This window comes from Nothoprocta perdicaria, unplaced genomic scaffold (assembly GCF_003342845.1).
Source record: "Nothoprocta perdicaria isolate Ctin4 unplaced genomic scaffold, notPer1 scaffold_50, whole genome shotgun sequence".
NCBI lineage: Eukaryota > Metazoa > Chordata > Aves > Tinamiformes > Tinamidae > Nothoprocta > Nothoprocta perdicaria.
In genome coordinates this window covers 904,747-922,691 of record NW_020455755.1, presented here as the reverse complement: position 1 = coordinate 922,691, position 17,945 = coordinate 904,747, and the positions used below count along the sequence as shown (strand labels likewise).

The window sequence follows — 17,945 nt, the reverse complement described above, 5'->3', positions numbered from 1 at the left end:
AGGAAGGAAGGAAGGAAGGAAGGAAGGAAGGAAGGAAGGAAGGAAGGAAGGAAGGAAGGAAGGAAGGAAGGAAGGAAGGAAGGAAGGAAGGAAGGGAAAATGGGGAGAGCAACAACTATCTGAAACCAAGTTTCTGCTGTATTCACCAACTGCCCTCCAATCGCAGCGCTCTTCCCAGCCCTTCCACACTTGCTTATGATATGAACAGGATTATGGGTCAAGGAAACAGTTTAAAGTTGAGGCCCAAACGGAAATAGTAAGATATCATACACAGTGTAAGTTTATAATACACAGCATGTGTTTTTAAATGACATAATGCAACAGCAGGAAGGAGAAGTAGTAGTTAACAGTTACTAACACTAGAATAATCAAATTTGTATGTTATACATATACAGCAACTAACTGCTTTACAAAAAAGCAAAATAATACAATATAGTCACATGTATTTACAGTGTAGTAAATATACTTTTCTGTCAAATTTTACACAAAACTATTTACAGGTGAATATACTGCATTAAAAAAAATGGTGGGACCAACACTAAAAGTGACTTGTTGTGGTAAGTTTGTTGCATAACAATACGACATGCTTTGTTACATTTGAAAAAAAAGGAACAAAACCAAAACAAACAAAAACCCTTTAGAATGAAACAGAAAAAGCCCTAAGACCTACAACCCAGTTAGGAATAGAGCACTGGAACGCTCCCAAACGCTCAGTCCACAATACTTATTAGAAACGTTTCCTCTTCTTGGAAACCTCATGCACATTAAAGCAGAAATATTGGCATAATTTACAGGTAGGTTATGCACTATTCAAATACTACTGAATTATCTTTAAGTCAGGGAAAATACACAAACAAATGTTAATCATCTTTACAGTACTTAGCTGTAGTTAGTGCGTAATGGATGACAGGTTCTAAAACAGGGGTGTCAAACACGCAGTCCCCACGACGTATTTATGTGTTCCATTTGTTCCAACCCGGGTTTTCTGCCTCAGGCCCTCGCTTCCGAACGCACGGACAGAGCTCGGATAGAGCATGTCTTCAGAGGGCCCTGGGAGCCCCCGAGGGCAGCGCCCGCCGCCCGCCCCCAAGCACCGTCAGTGGCTGCCCGGGGCCCAACAGCAAAGGGACGCGCTGAGAAAGAAAAAGGCCAAGTAGTAGCAATGTTCAGGGAGTCTAGGGAGCAGGCCGAGTGACCAGCGTGACAGTAAGGCACTGAACCACCAATTACTAACACAAGTTTAATTATTACAAACCACCATGTTGTCACCCTTTGTCTAAGCAACGAGCTTCCTGACCATGGATACTGGAGAGAACTTCACTCTGTACCTGGGCCTCGATGGTCCTCACTATAGAGCCTGGCCACAGACTTTATCATACACTAAATTCGGCTCTCTTTTCCTAGCGTGTTTGACACCCCTGCTTTAAAAAGTCAGGTGCTCTCCCTGTGCCATGCAGTGACAAGTGTCACCCCTTGAGGCTGCTCCTCAAGAAGCAGAGCAAACTGCTTGACTTGCTTAGCGAGGGCATCAGTTTTGGTCACTAGGACTGAGCCTGCAGCAGTGAAAGGATGTCAATCACTGTTTTGGTTTCACACTACACACTGGAAATAATTCATTAATTCCAATCTAGGGACTTTTTTTTTTTTTTTTTTTTTTTTAATAAAGGCAACCCAAAATATTGAAAGAGAGTGAGAGGAACTCAGTCCAGACAAAACTGATTTGGTAGTTAGTCTGGATTTATTTAAGGAAAACTGCTCATAAGAGAGACAAAACAACTAAAATCTATCTTTTAAGTTTTTTTCTCATGTCCAATTACCTTTATGGGAGATTTTTTTCCCTATCTAGAGCAAGAACAATTTTTCAGACTTCTACAATTCATTGTCTTCAGCAAAACTGAAAGGATTGGAATTAGCTTGATTCAGTACGATCTAGTGCAAACTGAAAGTGATTTTAGATTAGCTGTTACACAGTGGATGTATGAGATGAGAAAGGGTTTCACAGCAGTGACTTCCAGGTTATAAATGCATAGCAGCTAAGAACATGGCACGAGTCACTGCTCTATTCCTAAATTCAGTTCTAGCCTCAGAATCCATTTCATAGATAGTATCAATTCAGTAACTCAGTAATTCAGTAATAAAGGAACTGCATTTCTACTGCACTTCCTATACAATCAATAATAAAATAATTTGGTTAATTGCACAAGTCTTCATATTTTGCATGATACCTATTTCAAGATTATTAATTGTAAATTTTCTTTGTGTTTTGGCAAATTATTTGCATATTAGGTTTGTGTTCATAGTTTTTCCCAGGACTGTAAACAAATAAAAAAATTAAATTGTTATTTTATGAATCAATACAATAAAGGCAATTTATTTACATAAACATGTTACATTGTTACTGTGGATAAATGTGAATTATGTGCTATATCAATAACATCTGAACACTTAATTGTACCATTCTCTAAATAATTTAGCTGTGGAGTTTGATTTACTGAAAGCCACTAATAAAATTGCACTATAGGATTTTTTTTTAATATAGTGGATATACTTTTTTCTTTAAAGCCACTTATAAATTGATAACTTCTAACATACAACAGGGATCTGAAACTAGGAAGTTTAACTGTTCTTTAGCAGTAGATACACTTAGCCCTAAAATGAGCACCCAGATGACAGGCCCTTTGTCAGAATTTCTATTTACCTCTGAGATCAAACGTTCTGCACAATTTCAGTCCATAAAGGTAGTATCTGCAGCACTGCGTGCTACCTCTTTATACACCATTCAACATAGCAGCATATTATCACAGTCATCCATTGTTAATATACTACTGGAGTTGACAAGTCTTTCACAGTGACAGCAATTTCAGTTTCTTATAACCCCCAAATGTGAATCCTTGCAAACTAACCCCCCTCGAAAGCTCTGCAAGACAGATTGACTGCAAAAGTCTATCCTGATTCCAGAAATTGCACTGCAACATTCAAACGTAACCTTGATTTGACAAAAGTGTCAGTTATCTTTAAATTCATGTACCTTAAGCAAACATTACTGTTTCTATATCATTGCTTGGGCAGTACAGAAGCAGCTTTGCTAAACATAATCTCCCAGAGTTGGAGGTCACTCCACAGAATTTTCCCCTCCATACCCCAATAGTTATTCTGCCAGGAATTTCTTGAAGGTGCATATTGTTGGGAAGGGTAAAACTAAAGAATATGCTAAATGAAGAAAGAAGCAATAATTTGTCAACACTGCTACAATGACAGCATAGTCAGTTCTCGATGATTTCTTTCCACTATATGACCTTTTTTAGTGCAGTTAAAGTACAGCCCAAAAAAAAGTTTGCTTTGGAAAAAAGCCAGTTTGTCCAGTCTGGTCCATATACAGTCCAAGTATGTGGTGCTATGGTCTGGGGAATGAAGAGACTCATGTGGCCTCCTTGTCCTTTTAAATTTATTGCTAATTACTGGAAATTTAATCTAATCAACCATTTCTGGTTAAGCTCATTGTACTGCAACTATCATAAGTTTCTTTTAAGTATGGTAAAAAAAAGTCCACAGCTAAAAATCTTACAGGTTTGAATTAAAAGCATGATTACAGCAACTTCCCCAGTCTCCTACCGCCACGACCTCAAGGGGTGTGCAAACGGGACTAAGTTTTAACACTTTCCTTTACAGAAGAAGCAAACAAGGCATAACAGAAGCAGGGCAGAGCACTGAGCAACGGCTCTGGGTGGGACGCGATGCGGGACTGCGGCACCCGCCTCCCTTGGCCACGGGCTCCGTCAGCACCCAGACGCTGCTTGGTGGCTCCGGAACACGGCTCGAATCCAACACAGGGAGAGGAAGAGAGAAGGTGGCAGCAAAACTCAGGCAACGCTTCCAAGAGTTGGTCATCTGGCAACACGGCTGACAGCATGGGAACGTTAAAAATTAAGTGCAGCATCACAACTGGTAGAGGGCCCTTGGGAAAAGCCCGCTTGTCAGTCAGTCTCCAAACAGAAAAAACAAGGAGGAAAGCAAGGCAAGGCGGTGCCTCACACGATCTTTTTAATGCTGTGGCGCTTGAAGCTGCCGGCGCTGCGCTGCTTCTGCACCTGGCTGGCGGAGCCGTGGCGCATCCTGCCGCTGTTGGCGTGTCCGGCAGTGGGCGAGAGCTCCACGTTCTCCTTGTCGATGCCTGCAGGGACACAGGGAGCAGAACGTCATGCCGGTCCCCGCACCAGAGTGGCGCTGCCGGGAAAAGGTCTCCACAGCACTGGCCAGGAGCACAGTCTGCAAAGTGCTGAGAACCCCCCTGGGAGCCGTACGGAGCCGACCACAGGGCCAGGGCACGTCTGAGCGCACGGCAGTTACACTCAGCCCTGGCACAGGCCCCCCGCCACGTTTGCGACCGCCCTCCTGGAGGCACCCCCAGCTCAGCCCTTTGGAGACCCCTCAAGTCGAACCACCACACTGGGCTCCAGCCGCCACAAGTGAGCGCCGGGGCAGAGAGGGCAACACGGCGCTCGCTTCCAGTGGGCTCTGTGTAGAGCCAAACCGCACACAGCAGCAGGGCAGGGACTGCACATGGCTCCTCTGAGAGCCCTGGCCATGCACACGGGTGTGCGCTGGAGCAGCCCTCAGGCATGATGCTGCAGGGGCTGCGGTGGAGCAGAGGGCTGCAGGGACAAACCTGCCCCAGTCGCGTGGAGGCCTCTCGGGCTCCAGCTCAGAGACACTCGCTGAGCTCTAAGAGTCCCACCAAACAAACCACATGTTTAATACAAATCTCTCCAGCCTTCCTATTCCCCAGGAGGGGGAATGGAGACGGAACATGTGCCTGTGCTATGGGTTTCCTCCAGACCAGAACGAGTGTCTGGCACCAAGGGAAGGGCTCAGGCCGCAGACTGCAAGGCTGTGCTCTGGCGGCAGGAGCTGCTGCTGGTGTCAGAGAGCACTTCTGCACCAACTCCCCCCACACAAACCGCTCACCAGCGGAAGGATCACAGCAAGTGTGTTAGCAGACAAACGGGTAACGCTGCGAGGGGGAATAGGAGCTGGAAGGTTTACTTTGTAGGCATCAGAGGCACAATGATGCACGTTATCACTTGAGTTAAATGTCAAAGTGTAGATACCAACTAGAGTGATTCAAATCCTGGCCAGAAGGATCAATACATAAAAAACAACATCTACAGAAACTGTTTCCTGACACTGTTACTGGGAACCACGCAGAGAGCAGCGGCAGAGGCCACCAAAGCTGAACACGCGGCTCAGCGTAGATGAGCCCCAGGCAGTTACTGCCTCCATCCTGGTGCCCCTGGACAGAATGACGCCTGTCCCCCCGCTCAGGCCCCGGGGCTTCTGCAGCAAGCCCAGTGTCTTGGCTGCAGCTTTACCCACCCTCTCGCCGCTTACGCTCAGGCGTGCGGCATCGCAATGAACAGCGGGCGGAAAACGCTGTCATGAGAGAGGCTAAAAGTGCAGTCAATGGCAAAATTTAGGATGTATGACAGTGAATAAAGAGAGTAGGGCACAATCCTATCATTACAAATTATGTCTCCCAGAGAATCTTGTCTCATTCATATATGAAATTTCCTTTAGTTTGCGTTACAGGAACAGAGGACGTTCAGCGCTGTTGCACACAGTTTCAGGGACAGTTTCCGAGCTCTAGCTGGAAGCTGCCTGTGGGCAGCCCTGTCCTTCCCCTCCTTGTGTGGGTGTCAGCTCACAAACCCCGGCTGCGGTGGCAAAAGGGAGCAGCTCACAGGTGGGAGCCAAAAAAACGTCAGCTTTTACTGACATCTCCAGATAGAAGCACAAATTAAATGATGTTGCTGAGTATCCAGGTTATTGGGCCTCCATCTGCTACAACTTAATCCAGCAAAATCATGTTGCATCCTGCTGGTGCCTGATGTTAAAGCTGACCTCTTACAAATCTAAAGAGCTCAGATGAAATAAATTCTGTATTTTAGCTTAATATCTGCAACGGGGAAGCTGCCTGTCTCAAACTACCCATTCTCTATTACCAAATCTATTTTATTCCTAAGGATGTGATCTTTTTGCTTGTTATATCATCACGTATTATCATTAGCATCACACAAGAAATGCAGCAGCTTAGCAGTTACACTGGCTTAGCCATTCCCGTGTTTAAAGGATCAGTAAATTGCTTCTCATGCCGCAAGCCCAACCCTAAAGCAGATCAAGCAGAATCTCGTGCAAATAGGATGAAAGTAGAATGTACCTTGATGAGGAAGCTGCATGAAAACTGCAGATTTAGAGCAAGGCAGAGAAGCTTCACAGACACAGAATGAAAGAAGAAACCGTAAGTGAATAATGCCCATGACAGGGGAGGGGAGAAGAAATGGTGACAGACAAAACATTCATCAACAATGATTTTGCAGAGTTAGGCATCCAGAAGCGAGAAATGGAATTTTTCACATGTCTGCAACTTAATATATTTGTTACCATAATAAGAAAACTTACTCTGATAAAACGATTTCTTTTTCTCAGTGTGATAAAGTAACTCAGCACTGCTAAAATACTTGATTTTCTTGTTCAGTGGTTCTCAGATGAGGGTAAGGGGGTGACCCCACTGCATTTCCTGCTAGTACCATGGCTGCCTCGCTCTTCTAAGAAATCTGTGGTCCGCTTTTACTTCACAGGCTAAAATTCTTTCACCAATATTTTTTTTCCTTGGTAGTTTGCAGGTCGTTCACTACTTCGGCTCTCACACTTGTCAATATAATGAGGAAAGAACAGGCCAATAAATGCAGCAAAAATAATGCTACCGTACCACTATGTACAAAGTGGCCAGAGAAGACTGATTTATTTTTTAATATAATTAAACATCTTAAAAAGCAAGTCTTACTGTAGGCAAAATTGTACTGGCTAATATGGCAGCTTAAACTAGTGTAAATGGTGCACTGACCAAAGCCAAGCAGTGCAGAGCCGCTGCGAGGGAAGCGCCAAATGCAAAGCTCCTGCTGTGGCCGGCCCCGGGCCAAGAGCCCAAACTGAACCTCCTCTTTGTGTTCAGGCTGCTAGGATGAAGTGAGGACTCAAGGAATTCAGCAAGACACCAATAAATGGTAAGAGATGGAGAGGAAACACCGTTTAGATTGAGACAGATCAATGTCTCACCTCTGCATGTTGAATAGTATACGGATATATAATGAATATATATTCATTATATTTAATAACAAAACATGCATAGCATCACTGAGCAAAGTAATGATCATAAAAAAACATGCTGATTAGACTTAAGTGCAAGTGGTTACTAACCTACTAACCTTCCACTAAAGCTAGAAATAAAACAGATATAAAAAACCTGACCATCTTCAGCATTCAGAACTGCTGCAGCTAAAACACACACAAGAAGCATCACAGAGATAATTCTTATGACAGAGGAGCAAAGAACGCCCTTGATGTATGGGCCAGTAGTCCAAAACCACTTCATGCAGCTTGCTTTGATATCCATTCTGTTTTCTTCTTACATTTCATCTCCCCTAGCTTATACTATATATTCCCTATATACTATAGGGAATACTTTTTGATTCCTCTCATTTCTCACACCTGAAAACCTATGCTGCTAAATTTAACCTCTGCACCAACTTGCAATTAATTCCCATCTCCCTGAGCCAGCTAAGCTACTCCATGTTTCTCTTCTCAGTCTCTCGCTGTTTCTTCCTGAATGCTTCATTTTATCACCGGAGGTGATATTGGTTATTCGGTGGTCTGAACTGACCCAGGATTCCATGTATACACACAGGAACACTTTTTTGTTCTCCAGGGAGGACTATGACCTCCCTATAATGCTGCCTGTTTAAGTGTATTGGCCTTAAACCTTACAGTCAACAAACTGAACCAGCCCCCCCATTCTCTTCTGCTCAACAGAGTTCTCGAATGTTTCTCCTAATGTGTGTCAGCTTGTAGTACCCAAACAGATATTCTCCTTGAAAAATACTGTGATTATACATTTACATTTATTAATCTTCTAAGATCCACGGCTGCATATGTTCCATACTAAGATGCAGCTGTTGTTCATTCGGATGCACTTAGCGTTATCTCCACCATGCACAACAACTTAGAAGACAGCTTTCGTGATGGACAAAATCCAACATCTGAAATATCAGTGTAACAGCTTAGCCAACAGCTTAATATTCATTCGACGCCAGAACACAATGATGCTTGATGCATAAACACACCCAAAGAGTTGATGAGCCTATTTGACTAAACAAACTCTAACTTCAGGATATTCCCTTACCTATGGAGTATTAGAAGAGCTACCGACCTGGGGAGTGCTGGGAGGTTGCGAGCGAGGTCATGGAATTGGAGAGGTTTAGGTTAGCAGTTATGCTCAGCTGGCTCTGCACGGCGGGAGGGTACGGAGATGTGGGCGTCAGGAGCGATTCTTCACTGGTCTCCTCATCAATCCCAGGCAGATACGTGTCAATCAAGGCATCCAAAAACTTCACTATGAGCTCAGCATAGTCTGGGATTTGTGTTTGCTGTGGATAGGGAGAGGAAAAAAGATTGATTCATTTCCTTCTATTATTTTTGCTACTACAAGTTTTGCCCTAGAATTCATTCTACTATCAAACTTATTTTAAGTGAAAACTTTGAAAAGCATTTGATGTGAATACCTGTAGAAATCTACTTTGGGGGCTCCTCCAGGTTAAACTAATGGAACATATTAAAGATCACTTGCAACTGAAGTCAGCAAGAAGGAGCAGATTTCTTCACAACTTACCAGCTTACCTGGACCTCACAAGTTACTAATCACTGCTGGGGCCCCAAAGCCTAATGACCACTAGCTTGTTCTTATCACTACCATATTGTAACAGATATTTGCATCTTTACTGGGACATCATGGACATACTTTACACAGAAAGTAAAACACTGATAAAATTATATATATATTTTTTTCTTACCTTGGAAAATGGGCCAGCAAATCTCCATAACCCATTAAATCCAAAACCTACAAAAATGTATTGAATGTTACCACAAAACCACTAGGCTATTCATGTATGAAATTCTTGGTGATATTTTAGATCATAAATATAGCATATGAACACACATCTCACTTTAAAAATCATGTCAATGTTTACAAGTCTCTCAATTAAAACTTCTTTCTTATGGATATTCAGGGAAGTCTTTGGTTAACAGTCACTAAAAAAAATTAGGTTTTAAGTGTTTAAGTCTCATGAGAAACTGGAGCTGGTCACTCAAAATAAAATGTTACTCCATAGATTTTTCCAATAACACCACATAATTGAATCTATCCTCGATTCACAAGTCTAACTTCATTTGCCTCCATCATTTATGTTTTGTACTGCCCTCAACTTGGGTAGTGGAAACAACACAAGTTTCAACTTCTTTTCTACCGTCTACTCATGCAGATGGTTTTACACTTCAATTATTGATGTGCAGCTGCAACAAGCAGCTTAACATTCATGTTAGTGGTCGTTTAATATATGAATGCTTTTTAATTACTAGGATTTATAAAGTCGAAGAGATTCCACGTAACAAAACGGATTATTTTGCTAATCCTGAGGCTTTTCCATTAGTAAATCTAAATTTAAACACAACTGCCTAACAAAAAGAAAGATATTTACTTTGTAGATAAGAAGTTTGGTACTGGGGTGGGGATTCTTCATGGTAGACAACGCTCTGAACAATCCCATGAATTGGATTTAACAAGTTTGGATCCTGGCACAGAGACAGAAGGGTATTGATCTTGGAATCCAATAAATTATGCCTAAAGAAAAAAAAGAGCAGTGGCTTATTTTTGTTTATTAAATTAAGTAAAATTAAACAAAATTGTAATTCACAACTGACTTTAACAAACAGTTACTAAGGTGAGATTTTCAAAAGCTCCTTGTAATGTTAAAAGCATCGTGTAATTCCTGCAGATGTTCAGTGAGGACTCAGAAGACACAGAACTATAAGAGCGTAACCCATTCTTCTCTTTATCTAGCTGCAAATATTCTGGATATTTTTAATTGAAGAATTTTCACTAGAAACTTGCACACTTGCACTCTACTCAAATCAGTATCTGAGCAGGGCTTTGCTAACATGTGCTGACGATGTTATGAACACTGTGTATAACTGATACCTAAAGAGCATCTTGAACAATGCTGCAAACTGCTCTGATATCCATCTGAGGCACTATTAAAAAATCCAGATGCGAGTAGGGAGAAAGGCTATATTGGCTTGTATAGAAACTGCATGAACACATCAAAATGTGATGTGTTTCTCTGCCGTACCAAGTAGCCCCGCTCAATTGCTAGGCCAGACTCTGGCAGCACCGACCCGCAGGGCGCTGCAGCGGGGAGCGACGGCTGTGCCGGGCACCCTCCTGAGGAGCGCCGGGAGCAGCGCTCCGGAGGCTGCCTCTTCTTGTAAGGACGCTGCATTCCTCTAACGCAGAGGAAAGGAAATTCTCAAACTGCTGCAGATAATTGTCTCTACAAAGCAAAGATTTTAGCTACTAACCTAGCAATGGGTGATTTTTTAGGGTTTTTTTTTAAGACTCATATTATATAAAGAGAGTTTTAGATACTTACACAACAGGAAAGACCTTTGGGAAGACAACACTTGCTTCTGCTAAATACTCATAAAGAATCCGCTGGTCAAATTCATCAGTAGTGTACTTCACTAACGTTGCCTGCCACAACGCAAAGCGGGACATCAGCACGCTTCTCACTCCAAGAAGATACCATTTGCTTTTTTTCTTTTTTTTTGCTGCTTTTGTTTAGTTTAAAGTTTTAAGAACTCTGAATTGCAGAAAAGCTGCATTATGAAACACCACTTTGACTCTAGGTCCAAACACGATAAAGTATTTTATATTTACATGAGGAGCAAACAGTTGACAATAGTTTTTGTTTTAGCAAATATTTTGGTGCAACTTAAAATATAATATATAAAATCCTCTTATTATATAAAGTTAGCTTCTGATATCTCTCCCCCAAGAAAAGAGGACCACAGCAGATGTCTTACAGAAAAATACCAAATAATGAAATTTCAGTATTTGTTCTTACAGAATTTAAATACATTCCTAAAAGTGAATCCTAGCACGTTTGAAGAATGGCAGCAAAAGAATACAATTACATATCCCACACTGATTCTGATCCAGGCAGATCTACTGCAGTGACATATATGTGCCTTCTGAAGCTAAATGGCCCTCAGAAAATAATGCATAATAACACACAGAAAGGAGGCTTACAAGAACTGTAAGCAGGAGTGCTTGAATTTTGGGATCAGTCAGAACTTCTTCATCTAGGAGGACATTTGACTCAGAAACAGAGACTTTTCGAAGATGTGGGTGTTGCTGTGGTGATATTCTCTGGGTTTCTGCCAGACAGAAAAGAGTAACTCATCCAAAGCACAATAAACCAAACAGAGTTAGTTCTTGCACAACAACTTCACTCACACGCAAACTTCGGAGATCAACGGCCTTTCTGTAAAATGTAAAAGCAACAATGATGCTGTCATACTAGTGGTGCTAGACTGTCACATGGGATGTATTATCAGATGGTGAAGAGTAACCCCAATTTCCTCTTTAGTGAAATACAGGCCCAGGGGTGGTAAGTAACATAGTCAGGGTCAGGCAGCAGACCAACATCAGATACACCAGAAGAACCCTGGTCTTGCATTGCAATTGGGGTGGGGGCACAGGAAGCAGATGGGGCAGAAGATGAAGAGAGGCATTCTAGGCATAAGTCTCATTGCATCGTGTGCAAAAATCTGCACTTAGGACTTAGTCACTTATAGAAAGCCAAATTTTATTTCATTTCGCTCCTATATGCTGTAATTTATAGCTGCTCCTTATTCTGGATCTGTCAACTGAGCAAACTCTTAATTCAAATCTCTCCAGATGCCATTAAGAAAAGTACTTATCCCTTACCTTGTAGTAACCCAAGCAAATGAACATTAATTTTAGAAATAATCCTCTGTATGTACATACAAGGCATTTACAATAGGCATTATTCTTAAAATGTTAGTCCTGTTTCTCACCCATTTCATAATCATTTTCGGCTACTCTCCTCATTTTGGGGGGCGTTGTGATTCCAGATTCCATGTCTTGCCTTTTAGGAGCCTTTGTGTCCGATATCAAATGGTCAAAACTTTTCCTTGTACCTAAAAACAATTTATCAGGAAATTAAAAACATTAAAGCTAAATCCATACTGCAAGTGTTTCTGATTTGCAGGGTGTGTATTTTTCTTGCCCAGTTATATCTTAACTACAACATACTGATAGGAATCTGGGGACATGATCACCATTCTCAGTGGTGGTAGAGAAAATACAGTCACACATGCCGCTCTCCATCGCAGTTTCCAAAATGCTTCACCATACATATGAGTATAGCATGCAATTTATTCAATTATGTAAGCTTGTGGGCATGCTATGGTTTCCTAGTCAACATGTTACACTGAATAAACATGCCAAAATGGGATTACTGAGAAGGAAGAAGTAACAGGATCGTAATGAGAAGTTCTCCTATTCATCCATCTATACCACACAAACAATTTATCTTGTTTCTCTAATATGAACACTTTCCTCATAACCCTGATGCATTGAAAGGCCATGAATAAAAAATAGTTTGCTCCTAGAACTCCTAAAATGTTTTGGAAACACTTCTTCTAACATAAGCTACGATATTCAGCTTATTGGTGTGTCTGCAGGAGGGCTGGTGGAAAAGAATTGACACTCTGAATCTTTAACACCTGGAACATCCTTTTTTTGCCACTTCAACATGCATGTTTGGAGCATCACTCACACTCCATCCCCCTTCTCTGATCAAAAGAACTGGATCAGAACTCCTAATTGCACAGTGTTTTGCAATTTGTATTTTACAGAAGCTGCAAATATTCCTTTGAATCAGGAACTTAAATTTGGTATAAAATTCAGTATAAAAGAATACTCCTGGGATTATCTGTAGAAAAAAAATAGCAGATTAGGTGTCTTTATAACCTAGAAGTTTTTTAGTGTTGGCTTGTGAAGGCTGCCCCATATCCAAGCTCATGGACTTTCGGGTTCGAGGGCTTATCTGTCCCACTGTTGGGTAACTTGCAGCTAGGTGTCTTTCCGACCCCTTTGGTGATGACCACGGTTGATTTTCCTTTAGTGTCCTGAAAGTGCAGAGAAATTCAATGACAGCACTCTTCAAACTGTGCACACGTAGGCATAAAATTTTCAGCTAGTCAAGGTATCCTTCATTAAAACAATCTCTCCTAATGGACTATTCTCTCAGAAATACACACTAAGAAAAAATAATTACTTTGCCTGCAAAAACTGTTTAAGCCAATTAAAACTAAGAATCTGAATAAAATCTGAATCTCAACAAAATACTGAGGATAAAAATCAAACAACCAAATAGATCAGATGTAAATCAACCTAAAAGGCAAGGTGAGCGACATGTAACAGTCAGCTCCTCCAAACTGGATGCAAAAAACCCCGACTACTGGCAAGCCAGGCTCTTCACGACACAGGTTGACTCCCTAGGCTCACCTCTGTGCCTGTGCAGGGACAAGTTATGAGCTGAGGCACTAAGTGACTGCTCGGTTATAGGTCTTGAGGCCCTTAGGGACAAATAGAAATTTGTTCTAACAAAGAGATGAAAAAAAAGTCTTATGGAACGGGGCCAGCAAAAAGGTTAAGAACCACTAGACCAGTTAAGTTCTGAAATAATTTTATGGATCTAAAAACCAAGTCGCTAGGAACTTGACAGCCAAATTTCCCTGTGAATCTTGAGCAATGTTGAGCAATCATCAGTTTGGAATCACTAACATGCAACTGAAGTTTATTTAGCTTTGTGGGACCTAGTTTTTCATATATCAGAGGTTATCTAAAGACAACTTACTAAAGGAAATAGACATTAACACTTGGATAACTGTTTATTAACAATTAAGTAGCAAGTAACTTGTAATTCTCGAATAAAGAGAAATAACTGACCGATAGCTAGTGTCACTGTGATGTATGGGATATGTATCCATAGGTACATTTTCCATTGAAACATCTGTCAACAAGAGAGACTTCCGATGCTTTAAGCTGCAGCGACTTCGAACTTCCTCAGATACTGTCAGCAAAGCTAAAAATGCAAAGAAAGCTAATGTAAGTTTTCCAGGATTGCAGCACAGTGAAGAAAGCAGATAATGCTCCATCCATTTAAATTTATTTAGCACCAAGTTCCGTGAAATGTAATTATGCCTTGCTGAAATGTAGAGATTGCAAGTGACTAAAAAACATTTTATTTCTCAATCCAATTAGTTTTAAAAGTTCTCCCTCTACGTGATCAAGATTTCCTATTTCTAGGCAGCTAGGAGTTTGAATGCTCTAAGGGCAGGCGCTTAAGCATCTGGGTAGCCCAAACGCCAGCAGCCTCCTGAAGCGTGTGCAAAGCTGCGCGGTCGCACGCGCTGAGCGCAAGGCACCCGCCGCCCTGCCCCAGACAAACCCCTACAACTGGTACACAGAGCTGGTGAAATTTTCATCAACCTAAGGCCACAAAGAACTCCCAAATACCCCAACTCTAAAAGCATGTTGCTTTTTTTTTGTTTGAATGTGTTAAATTTTACCTGCTAGGTAAGCCACAGTTTGGGTGTTCACCTCAAACTTGTCACAATTCCTATGCTTGTTGACCAAGGCTAGTAGTGTGTGCAAAATCCTTACAGTTCTTGCTACAGTGGTAGGGGATGGATGCCTGTACCCTAAGAAAGGAGGTTAAGAAACCAGAATATAGTGTTTATTTTTTGAATGTAGATTTATAAAGCATTAATATTTGTAAAATACTTGAAATATTTTTCATCATGTTCTCAGGAAAGCAGTGGAAGTAGTACTATAAGTAGCAGTATAGTGCATGCAAGCAATGCTAACAGAAACTGCACATTCAAGGAAATATTTTTTAGGTCCCTCCTCCAAAAATCACATCATTTTGAATATCTGTGCTTATATCCTTTTTCTCATAAATCAATCCCCTAGAATAAACAGAAAGCCTGAATATAGTCAAACAAATGGAGAAAGAAAGCATTTCTGAAAGAAGAAATAAAGAACAGCAGCAAATGAAGTCACACATCTCTGCACAGTTCAGCCACATCAAAAACTTTTTTAGGGATTGTGGCAAAGTCTTTAAGTCGAAAGATATTTAATCTTGCATCTACTCTGTGTTCCACGCAGCTGGAATAAGTTACTTAAACATCAATCACAAAATTCTTTCCTGTATCCCTTGCTTTTGTTTCTGAATTAGGAGTGTGACATGCAAAATGAACAGAAATCTGTGTTCTTACCTTTCAGGAGATGTCCCACTAGCGCAAAATTAAAGTTGGAGTTGAAATTTAGCCCAACAAAATGATCCATCTGTTTACAGTGCCATTCCAGGGGTCTCCTGATCTCCATAAACGCCTCTTCCGGGCTCTGACCCAGGAAAAACAAAATACAGGATTATCTCATTGAAAGTTAGGTACACCTCAAATTTTTAAAGAAGGACAAAAATATAATAATTTTAAGAATTCACATTAAAAAAAAAATCTTGACTAGAACATAATCTATATATCTCCATTCCAGTCTGGAACAAATAGCACAAGCTTTATCTCTACATTGCAGTTTTATTTTTGGTGCTTCTAGGACACTATTTGCAATACAGTTTTTAGTTGTAGTTGCGTAACCAGTGATCATAACAATAAAGATTTTTTTTCCTTTTGAATGTGTCTAGCTGCTCCTATAACGGTTTATTACGAGGGCTTGCTCACCTTGTCATTGAACACCCGAAGGCTGTCCAAGGTATGCAGATTCTGCTCAAGCAGCGCTGTGCCTGCGGAATACAGGTTAACTTCATCGAGCTGCAGCACTGCCATAGCTACCCAAAAGAGGGCCTTGTGCATAGGAGAGTCCTAGAAGGAAGAAAAAAAAAGCCATTATTTCATTTTCAAGTCAGTTCCTATAACTGAAAAGAAACAGGGTGAATACACGCTCTTGCGTATGTGCTATACGCTCTTGCCTATACACTGCTATCCTTCTCGTAACAAGTTCTCTCCTCAAACATGTACAGCTTGAGAACAAAACAGATGTTCACGAACTTGTCCTGAAGCACCTCCCAGGTGAAAGTTTGAAGCAAATTAATGTCAACCTTCTCTTTGCTCCTCTCTTCTACCCCTTCCTTGGCTCATCAGCATGTCCAGGGCATATTGCCCTGCATCAGACTGAACAATACATGGATCTTTACCATCCTGAGTGAGAACACAGGAAAACAGACTGCAATTCTGCACAAATAAGTGTCTGGCAATTCCACCCCTAGAACAAGTATATAGGAAGACTTGGCATTCAACAAATCTAAGGCCACTTACACAGTAGATTTTATGGGAACAAGTTGTCTTTGCTAGCAATAGATACTACTGTAACCCTCTCTGCAAAGTACTATATGTGAAAATAACGTGCAATGCAAACAGTGGCAGCTGGGGGCATCTCGTAAAGGACAATTAAGTCGTCAGCTTCATTTGCAGGGTAAGTTCATGCACACTAACGGGAGGAAAGAGAGCACCAGAAGCTCAAGCAGCATACACAACTGCTACTGCTGAGACTCACTGTTAATTTTAAATGACACAGAGCTATCCAGATGGTCCAGACAACTCAGCCTGTGTAAAGTCACCATGGAAAGAGCAAAATGCAGTGAAATCAAGAAGACTAACAAACTGTGCCTAAATCCTTTGGCTCTGTGAATGAAAGTCAAGCAGGCATATTAAATGAGCCCTTCACACGCTCTTGCCAGGGATACCAACGTTAATTTATTTTCTGAGGACATTTTCAAATACAGTGTGCAGCAAATATGAAGCTGCAGACAAGGCCACGCTCTCCAGAAATCCCCTTCAGGATCTTGGCCCTTCTTCTAACCAAGCGCCCTCCTTTTTGCCGTATATCAACCCAGTCGCACCAGGAAACTCCCTCTTTCATAGTGGCGGGCCTGTTGGTATATTGCTATGTTGCCAGTTAAGAGCTCTAAAGTAATATACAGATGACTAGATTATTTTCAAATCAGACAAGTCTAACATTTATTACAACCTGGATCCAAAGGGCATGTATGACCAGTCATACATTTGAAAGCCAAGACCAAAGAGCTTTAGAAAGAATTAAGACAGAGGCAGCATGGTCTCTGTCTCCCCGGCTCCTGCTCAGTTTGAGGCAGCAGAACAGTTTGTTCTAACCATTTTGAAGCTTTTCTGTTTTCGTACAAGTCCCAAACTCAAGCTTCTATGAAGTCCTTCCCATATGCAGGATTTCTGAGCAAGCACTGCAGCAGTGAAGCATGAACTTTGGATACGGCCTCACGCCTTGAGGTGACACCCATAATCACAATTTTCATTTACAAAAAAATGTTCCCTGTTTATTTTTCAAATATACAAAACAACAAACATCCACAGTTGCTTACTTTATTAAGAAGAGGTTGCAGTTTGGTGAGTGCTATGACTGTAGCTTCTATTAGAACTTGACTGTTGTAATTATCAGGACCTTTTAAACAGCTCTCAAGTCCCTTTTCATAGAAAAAGCAGTATAGGAAACAGAAACCATAATTAGATTTTACTTCGTAAAAAGATAAAAGCAAACATAGTTTACACAGTAAACACAGCTGTCAATTTATAAAGCTCAAACTCATTTTAAATGCATTCTAGAAGAGTTTTACAAAATATTTACAAATTATACAAATTATTAGTCAGAAAGGAAGAGAGACACACATGCACACACCTTGCTAAGAATTCGGATTATTTGTTTTATTTGTCCATGAGAGACACGTTTGCTTATACAGCCAAAGACAACAAGTGCTCTTGGCTGCAGAGATGGATTATATTGGAATGCAAACCTGTGAAGAAACAAAGTACACTGGATTAGACAAACATTTACACAAATAGGCTGTATAATAAAAAAGTGAGAATTGTAAGCGTGCTACACAGGCAAATAGGGGTTACGTTTTGTGATCTACAAC

General features: G+C 41.2%; 1 protein-coding gene across 1 annotated transcript in view; it reads right to left on the bottom strand.

Moving 5' to 3' along the window:
• Positions 1–316: 316 nt before the first annotated feature.
• NF1 (neurofibromin 1) overlaps positions 317–17,945 on the bottom strand; it is a 69,508-nt gene continuing 51,879 nt past the window's right edge. Inside the window, exons 45-58 of the mRNA XM_026047882.1 lie at positions 17,708–17,822; positions 17,394–17,495; positions 15,721–15,861; positions 15,259–15,385; positions 14,551–14,682; positions 13,928–14,063; positions 12,947–13,104; positions 11,989–12,111; positions 11,198–11,325; positions 10,539–10,639; positions 9,588–9,730; positions 8,904–8,950; positions 8,264–8,480; positions 317–4,171 (exon numbers count right to left, since the gene is read on the bottom strand). Of these exons, the coding sequence (XP_025903667.1) occupies positions 4,029–4,171; positions 8,264–8,480; positions 8,904–8,950; positions 9,588–9,730; positions 10,539–10,639; positions 11,198–11,325; positions 11,989–12,111; positions 12,947–13,104; positions 13,928–14,063; positions 14,551–14,682; positions 15,259–15,385; positions 15,721–15,861; positions 17,394–17,495; positions 17,708–17,822 (1,813 nt within the window). The 3' untranslated portion in view covers positions 317–4,028. The remainder of the gene's footprint in view (positions 4,172–8,263; positions 8,481–8,903; positions 8,951–9,587; positions 9,731–10,538; positions 10,640–11,197; positions 11,326–11,988; positions 12,112–12,946; positions 13,105–13,927; positions 14,064–14,550; positions 14,683–15,258; positions 15,386–15,720; positions 15,862–17,393; positions 17,496–17,707; positions 17,823–17,945) is intronic.